Source organism: Macrotis lagotis, chromosome 4, assembly GCF_037893015.1.
Source record: "Macrotis lagotis isolate mMagLag1 chromosome 4, bilby.v1.9.chrom.fasta, whole genome shotgun sequence".
In the NCBI taxonomy this organism is placed as follows: Eukaryota; Metazoa; Chordata; class Mammalia; order Peramelemorphia; family Peramelidae; genus Macrotis; species Macrotis lagotis.
Genome location: NC_133661.1, coordinates 30,234,556 through 30,243,547, shown reverse-complemented (window position 1 = coordinate 30,243,547; position 8,992 = coordinate 30,234,556). Strand labels below are relative to the sequence as shown.

The 8,992-nt window shown below is 44.4% G+C and overlaps 1 protein-coding gene across 3 annotated transcripts in view; it reads left to right on the top strand.

Moving 5' to 3' along the window:
• Positions 1 to 2,298: 2,298 nt before the first annotated feature.
• Positions 2,299 to 8,992, top strand: part of SLC25A16 (solute carrier family 25 member 16) — a 40,580-nt gene continuing 33,886 nt past the window's right edge. The window contains exon 1 of one of the 3 annotated variants that reach the window (XM_074232402.1): positions 2,299 to 2,421. In XM_074232402.1, the coding sequence (XP_074088503.1) occupies positions 2,331 to 2,421 (91 nt within the window). In that variant the 5' untranslated portion in view covers positions 2,299 to 2,330. The remainder of the gene's footprint in view (positions 2,422 to 8,992) is intronic. The other 2 variants (XM_074232401.1, XM_074232400.1) reach the window with 2 other exon arrangements.

The window sequence follows — 8,992 nt, the reverse complement described above, 5'->3', positions numbered from 1 at the left end:
AAAGCAAAATAAATAAAATAGTTATTCTTTTTAGTCTTACAACCATGTCTAAAAATCTTCATATGCCTCCTGCTTATATGAAGGTGGTCTATGTTCCTTTAAACAATGCCAGTTGAGTTCTGTATCTAAAAGGTCTTGCCTTTGAGAGTAGCTTCAATCATGTATAAGCAACAAGAAAGATGAAATGATTAAGAGATATAAAAGACTGACTTCAGATTAAGAGAAAGGCTCAGAAAAGAGAATTCATGAGAATTGGAGTTTTTCCATGGTTAAAGGAAATTATTTTCTATACACTATAGATTGTAATGAGAATGACCAACATGATGCATTGTTGTGAATTTGGTACAAATTTTTCTATAATCTGAATAATGGTTCACAAAAACTGGAGATTACAGCATATGAAAATTAGAGACATATGGTGAATATAATCAGAGCAGGCAGGGCTTGTGGGCATAGAAAGAAAACAGAGATCTGTCTGATCACCCTAGCACTGGTTTTCATTACTACCTATCTCCTAATTGCAAAAGTCTTTGAGTAGACCTTGATGTCTTTACTTTTTGATCCTTCGAAACCATTCTTCACACTAAAGTGTAGTTTTTCTTCTATGTGTGTCGATCTGGCCATGGCACTCCTTTATTCAAAACACAGCCATGATTTCAGTTGGGGTTTTTTTTAGTCCTTGATTCCCTATTGTCTAATGAATTAAATTCAAACTTTTTCAAGTTTGGGCTGGATCTCATTTTTCAATTTTATAGACACTCTATGCTGTAGCCAAACCAGTCTATTTGATGTCTCCCACACTTTCCTCTTTTTGCATTTGTTCAAACTGTTTCCTACATCTGGAAAGTTCTTCTTCATCTTAATCCCTCTAGAATTCTTATCCATCTTTGAAATCCTTGCTTGAATGCTCCCTTCTCAAGTCAGTTTATTTGAACTTCACTTCTTCTCTTAGATCTTATAAAATCCCTTCTTTGTCCCCATCTGTTAAAATTATTTAGTATTATTATGTATTATAGACATCTCTATGTCATAACCTTCATGAGACTAAAAGATCTTGATTCTATTCTGTTATGGTTCAGAAATTTGCTTTGCAGAAAGTAAATGTTTTTTAATTTTTAAAAGCTGTAGATTGGGGTGACTAGGTGGTGCGGTGGATAGAGCACTGGCCCTGGAGACAGGAGTACCTGAGTTCAAATCTGACCTCAGACACTTAATTACCTGGCAAGCCACTTAACCCCATTTGCCTTGCAAAAACCTAAAAAAAAAATTGTAAAAGATGTCAGAACTAGAAGAAATGGGATTAGTGCGACACAACAAATTTATGTATGATGGAACAGACAAATGGACATAGAAGTTATGGAATAGGCATGGAGGGGTATTGCACAGGTTGTAAGGGGTAAGGGCATCAAAGAAGAGGTCATGATGTTGGGTAGCAGTTAGCTATAGGTAAAGGAATGCCAGTTGAGGATTCAGCTTATAGCCAGATCCTGAGATTCTGGGGTGTGTGGCAGGACTTCAGTCGGCCCAGAGGGAACTGGCAGAATTTTAGGGTTCAGCACTGACTGAAAGGAAAGCAGATCATTTTAAAAAACCCTCCAGAGGACTTGTTAAGTTGGCAGTCTGAGGGTTCAGAAGAGTCTCAAGGAGGTTCAGTAGAGCCTGGGGGGCAGTGAGCTTTGGGGCCCAGGGGCTGTAAAATTCTGACAAAAAAGGGAGGAGCCGGGGCAGCTAGGTGGTGCAGTGGATAGAGTACAGGCCCTGGAGTCAGGAGGACCTGGGTTCAAATCCAGTCTCAGACACTTCATAATGACCTAGCTGTGTGGCCTTGGCCAGGCCACTGAACCCCATCTGCCTTGCAAAAACTAAAAAAAAACAAAAAAGGGCGGGAAGCCCAGGCTGTGGAGTCCTGAAGGTCTGACAAAAAAGAGGGGAACTGGGCCCTGAAGGCCTGACAGAGTGGGGAGCCTGGCCCGGGCCTGCAGGAGGCCCAGCAAAAGGCGGGAGCCGCGCGCCGCGCCCGCGGGGGGCCCGAGCTGCACCCGGGGCCGCGGGCCGCGTTCGGGGGCCGGAAGCGCAGGCCGCCCCGCCCCGCCCCCGCGCACGTCATCACCCCGCGCCGCGCCGCCGCCCGCGCACGTCATCGCCCCGCCCCGCCGCCCGCGCACGTCATCACCCCGCGCCGCGCCGCGCCGGCGCCCATGGCCGCGCCGCCTCGCAGCTCCGGGGTTGCCCCGTCGCGCCTGGCCGGCTCGGCCTCCTCTGCGGGCCTCATGCCCGGGCCGCGGGCGCCGCCGCCTCTCTGACTGCGCCCCGGCAGCGCGGGCCGCCCCATGGCCGCGGGGGGAGCCGGGGGCCCGAGCCCGCCGCCGGCGGCGCCCGCTCGCAGGGACCTGTACTGGCTGCGCTCCTTCGTGGCGGGAGGTGAGGCCGCGCCGGGCCGGGCCGGGCCCTCCGCCGCCTCCGGGGCCCGGGGGGCACCCGAGCTGCCTTGTGTGGGCATCCTGGGGGGCTGTTGGGGGCTTCCCGGCCGGGGCCGGGGCGCGGGCGCGGGCGGGGAGGCGCCCTCATGCCCCTCAGTGTGCCCGCCCGAGATCGGCGGCCCCGGGGGCCCCTGACGCGGCCCCTTGCTCTCGAGGCGGGGCGCCTCCCCCTGGAGTTCACACTGGGTGGGGGGCGGCCGCGCCGATGCGTGTGGACCCCCAGCCCGCATGCGGCAGGCCAGGGACTGGGCGCTAGTAGGTAGTTTTTAAATTAATTTTCCCAACTCCGTGCGAAGATAGTTCTCAATCATCATTTTTGTAAGGTTTTTTAGTTCCACATTTTTTCTCTCCTTCCTTTACCTCCTCCTTTCACTCACAGAAAGCAATCTTTTTTTTTTTTTTGCAAGACCGTGGGGTTAAGTGATTTGCCCAAGGCCACACAGCTCCGTAATTATTAATTGTCTGAGGACAGTCAGGTCCTCCTGACTCCAGGGCCAGAAAGCAATCTCATATAGGTTACACATATCTATAGCTATATTAAACATCCGTATGAATCAAGTAGTAATTGAAGAATCAAATTTAAAAGAGGGGGAAAAAACATGCGAGGGGAAAAATAGCTAGTTTCAATGTTCTATTCTTTTAGCCTTTTTGTTTGATGGAATGTTGGTTGTCCCAGAATCATTCATTTCCATTTGTCCAATTGCGGTTTTCAAGGTTTTGTTTTCTTCAGTAAATGTTTTTGTTCTGTTTTAAGATTATTTAACTTTTAAAATTATACTTTTCTGTTATAATTCTCATTTCTTTATTTTTCTTCTTCCTCTTTTTGGTTTTTAAAGTCCTTTTTGATCTTCTAAGAGGCCTTTTTGGAATTGAGATTAATTCCTCACCTTCTTAGAGGCTTCACATATAGGCATTTTGTCACTACTTAACTCTTCTGACGTGATGTTTTTATAAAAATAGTAGTTGTCAGTGGTTAGCATTTCTCTGCTTTTCTCATTATTTTGTCAATTGAGCTCTGTTCCCATGGTCTAGGTTGTATAGTTCCAAGCTTTTTTTCCACAGGAGATGAGGGTTCTTGGTCCCAGGCTCTGGCAATTTCTGTGTTCCTGCTTTACTTCCTGTGCTAGCGTAGCCCAGTACCTGACCAGCTTCCCAGGACTCAAAAATCTTACTGCTGGACTTTAGCTGTGATGTGGCTAAAAGCCTCTCACTGGCTTCCCAGCTCTCCTGGCTACATTGGGCTCTATTCCACAGACCTTTTTCCAAAATTGCTCCAAGATATTTTGTTGAATAGTTGTTTCACTGGGGTTTTTTTTGGGGGGGGCATTCTGTTGTTTTGAGCATCTCTTTAGGGGTTTCATTCCTGTTCTGTTTTTATTTTTTGCAAGGCAGTGGGGTTACAAGGTCACACAGCTAGGTCACACTATTAAGTGTCTGAGTCTGGAATTGAACTCAGGTCCTTCTGAATCTAGGGTTGGTGCTCTATCCACTATCCAGATGCCCCCATTCTGTAATTTATGAATAGAAATGCCTTGGATTGAATGTCTTGGAAATGATGCAGACCTGACCCCAGCCTGCAGTTCTCCTGGCCATACACTTTTAAATCTCTCTTCTAGAGAGCTACAGCAAAGAATAATCATGATGTGCATAATGAACTTCCATGAAGAGGTATTTTTATGTCTGCTTTTTTTCATCCCAACCTCCAAGAACTGTCTTTGCTTAATTTTTCTTTTCTTTTATTTTTTTTAACCTGATAATTTGAAAAGACTTTGGGGATTTAGACATGATAATTGAAAAGTCTTAGATGAAAAGCTTTTATGTTATTATAGCAGTTTTATAGGACAAGGATAGTACTGAACCTTTGACTATATTGGTATATAGAGCTCTCAGATTAGAAAAGTTTCCCTACCTGTACAGGTAGTCCCCCCTTTATATGTGCTGTTTGCCCTTTGTTCTCAAGGAGAGCCATGTTATCAGGGAATTGATATCATGACATGCAAATGAAATGGGTTTAAGTGAGGCAAGTCTGTGCAGAGTCACCAGACTCACTCTCTTCAGGACCCTTCTGGGTTCAGTGGTCAGATATAGGAGACAAGCAACGCCCTGAATACAGTGGGACACCTTGACCTTTTTAAGCTAAGGTCTTTCACTGGTCTCAGTTTGACTGTGGCCAAGGCCCTTGCATTGAGTAAAGCTAGGTAAGAAATGAGATGATCTCATTTACTTAGTCCAAAAAAAAGTCAGTCTGGGAGGGAAAGACCTTCAGACTCTGGCCAAAACAGGAAACAATTTCCCTTTGCATTCACTTTATGAGTCAATCAGGGTCTAAACAATGACCAAGTGGGGCATGACCTGGAACCTTTTGCTGGCCAAGCAAGGAGAGACTGATTGATTTGGTACTGAGGCATGGTCCCTCAGAAAGGAATCTAGCTGGTAAACTCCAAGCGATATTGGGTGGTTCAGTAATCAAAATTTACATTCCTTTGGGTAGAACACCCACAGGTAAGGTTATGATCCCCTACCATCAGCAGAGAACAGAAGGATGGAGGGAAAGATTTAGGTGTGAGGTGTTGATCTCATCCAAGTATCTGCCATACTAACTTCCAATTTTTCCTAATAGTTTTTATCCAAGAGAGTTTTTAATCCCAGAAGCTGGACTTTTTTGCACCTAGTCTATTCCACTGATCCACCACTCTTTCTTAGTCAGTACCAGACCAGGTTTTTCTCTGAAAAAAAAAAACGCTTGGCTAGAAATTAATAATAATAAGAATAGGGGCGGCTAGGCGGCATAGTGGATAAAGCACCGGCCATAATAGCTGACATTTATATTAAGAAAAGAAATCAAAAGTAGAATTCCAGGTGTGATTTTTGTAGATTGATAAGATGTTTTACACAGAAAAGGCGGGTCATGAAAGGATAGTTGAAGCCAACTTGCCTTTCTTTGTACCTGTATCACTTTGACAGAACCTTAAGCTAGCAAGAGCTGATTAATAAATGCTGGTTGACTGACAGTATCCATTTGGCCTTGCTACCTGTCCTTTAACCGAATGGAAATAATAATAATAATAATAATAATGGACATTTAAACAGAATTTTCACAGAGGTAAAGAGCTTTCTAAAGGGCATCCTCTAACAACTTAGTACCATTTTAAGTCAGGACACTTAGTAACTTAAAACTGCCCCAAGACTTTGGGGCCTCCCTGTGTTATTTTGGTTGAATGTCACAATATCTTTGTGAGAAAGGCAAGATATATCAATAACTTTATCTACCAATGTCTTTACCAATAACTTTAACCACATTTTACAGATGAAGAAATTGAGGTAGTATTATTTGCCCATGGACACATAGCTTTTTTTTTTTGGCAAGGCAAGTGGGGTTAAGTGGCTTGTCCAAGGCACACAGCTAGGTAATTATTAAGTGTCTGAGACCGGATTTGAACCCAGGTACTCCTGACCCCAAGGCTGGTGCTTTATCCACTACGCCATCTAGCTGCCCCGACACATAGCTTTTAAGTATCAAAGATATTTGTTGCCTCATGTAGTCTTGCAAATTAATTTTATTTTTAGGTTTTTTGCAAGGCAAATTGGGTTAAGTGGCTTGCCCAAGGCCACACAGCTAGGTAATTATTAAGTGTCTGAGACCGGATTTGAACCCAGGGCCTGGGTTTGAACCCTGACTCCAGGGCCGGAGCTTTATCCACTGTGCCATCTAGCCGCCCCGCAAGTTAATCTTATTTTTTTAATTTTTTAAATTTATTTTTTATTCTCATTTTGTACAAATTTTTTTTACATTAATAAAATATTCTTGTTTACAAGTAAACAAAATACCCCTCCCCCCATGAATATAGATAGACTTGCTTGGGTGAAAAAAGTAAAGGGGAAAGAAAAAAAATTAAAATAAAAAATAATAGTAATAATTGTAGGTATGGCCAGGTGGCGCAATGGACGAAGCACCAGCCCTGGAGCCACGAGCACCCGAGTCCATATCCAGCCTCGTAAACCCAACAATCACCCAGCTGTGTGACATGCAAGCCACCCGATCCCCACTGCCCTGCAAAAACCGAAAAGAAGAAAAAATAAAGACCCAAAATAAAATAAAATAGTAATAATAGTAGGGGTGGCTGGGTGGCAGACAGAGCATTGGCCCTTGAGCCAGGAGCGCCTGGGTCCAAATCCGGCCCCAGACACCCAAAGATCATCCTGTTATGTGGCCCCAGGCAGGCCACTCAGCCCCACTTGCCCTGCACTCTCCCTCAAATAATAATAATAAAAAAATGTGCTTCAGTCTTTGTTCCAACACCAACAACTCTGTCACGGGTGGATCACCTTCTTTATGATAAGTCCATCACAAACATTACTTCCATATTTTTCCAACATTGCCATTGCTGATCGCAACTCCCTCCTTTCTTATTTCTCCACTACCATGTATTATATTTTCTCTCTCCTTTCACTCTGACTCTGCTGTAGGGTCGCGGAGTGGCGCAGCAGACAGATCCTGGGGCCAAGAAGCCCTGAGCCCCCATACCACCCCTTAGGCCCAGAATCCACCTGGCCCTATGGTCCTGGGCAGGCCATCCAATCCCAACCCCTTGAGAGAAGTAAAAAAGAAAATGTGTTATATCTGGCCACTCTCCCCCCATGGTCCATCCTGTCCTCTTTTATTCACATCCCCACCCCTTCCCCCTGCTCCCTGCTCCTTCTTACTCCAGATGTCTATGCCCCATTGAGTATATTTGCTGTTTCCTCTCCTAGCCATCTCTGATGAGAGCAAAGGTTCCCTCATTCCCCCTTGCCTCCCCCCTTCCATATCATTGCAATAGCTCATTGTAATAAAAAAAATCTTATTATGTGAAATATCTTGGCCTATTCCCCCTCTCCTTTTTCTTTCTCCCATTCCATTTCCCTTTTTTGTATTGACTCCATTTTTACCCCATATTTTATCTTTGAATTCAGCTTTCTCCTGTGCTTCAGTTATAAAAGCTCCCTCTACCTGCTCTATTAACTGAGAAAGTTCATATAAATATTATCAGTATCATTTTTCTATACATGCAGTTCATCCTCATTAAGTCTGTCATATTTCCCCCCCTCTCCTCCAATCTCCATGCTTCACCTGAGTCCTGTATCTGAAGATCAAACCTTCTATTCAGCTCTGGCCATTCCAAAAGGAACATTTGAAATTCCCCTGGTTCATTGAAAGTCCATCTTTTTCCCTGGAAGAGGACATTCAGCCTTGCTGGGTAGTTCATTCTTGGCTGCATTCTAAGCTCTTTTGCCTTCCGGTATATTGTATTCCAAGCCCTACGAGCTTCCAGTGTAGTTGCTGCTAAGTTCTGTGTGATCCTGACTGCAGCTCCACAGTATTTGAACTGTGTCCTTCTGGCTGCTTGTAATATTTTCTCTTTGACTTGGGAGTTCTGGAACTTGGCTATGATATTCCTAGGGGTTGGTTTTTTGGGATCTCTTTCTCGGGGGATTGGTGGATTCTCTCCATTTCTATTTTGCCCTCTGCTTCTAGAATATCGGCAATTTTCCTGTAGTGATTCTTTGAAAATGATGTCAAGGCTCTTTTCCTGATCATGACTTTCAGGTATTACAACAATTTTTAAATTATCTTTCCTAAGTCTGTTTTCCATATCAGTTGTTTTTTCAATGAGATATTTCTTCACATTTTCTTCTAATTTTTCATTTTTTTGGTTTTGAAGTATTGATTCCTGATTTCCGGTAAATTCATCAATCTCCCTGAATTCTATTCTTTGTCTGAAGGATTTGTTCTCCTCAGAGAGTTTTCTTATCTCTTTTTCCATCTGGCCCATTTTGCTTTTTAAAGCATTCTTCTCCTCAACTTTTTGAACTGTTTTATCCATTTCATGTAAGCTGGTTTTTAGCATGCTATTTTCTTCAGCATTTTTTTGGATTTCCTTGACTAAGCTGCTGACTTCATTTTCATGTTTTTCCTGCATCTCTCTCTTTTCCCAGTTTTTCTTCCAACTCCCTCGTTTGATTTTCAAAGTCTTTTTTGAGCTCTGTCATAGCCTGAGCCCAATTTCTTTTTTTCTTGGAGTCTTTAGATGCAGGAACTTGTGCTTCCTCATCTTCAGACTGAGTATTTTGATCCTTCTTGGGCTCATTTGCAAAATATTTCTCAGTAGTCTTCCTCTTGTTTCTCTGCTTGCTCATTTTCCTAGCCTGGGCCTGGTTTTGGGGTGCTTCCTGAGCTTTTGGGACACTCCCGCAAGGGTCTCAGTGTGTGAGGCTCTGTCCTCCCTCCTGGTCTGTGAATGACCATAAGCGGCCCCCTCTGCCACGGGGCTGAGGTGGGGGGGCCCTGCTGTTCTATGGGGGGCCTAGACTGGGATCAGGATCTGAATGTGGTCAGAGCCCCAGAGTCCTGTTCCAGGGGCAGAGGACAGAGCTCACAGTCTCTCTTCACTCCCCTCCCTCAGCTCAGTGGGCTCATGCCCTGGAGCCTCCTGCTTACCAGCTTCGCCTGCTTCTGTTTCAGTGTCTGGGTT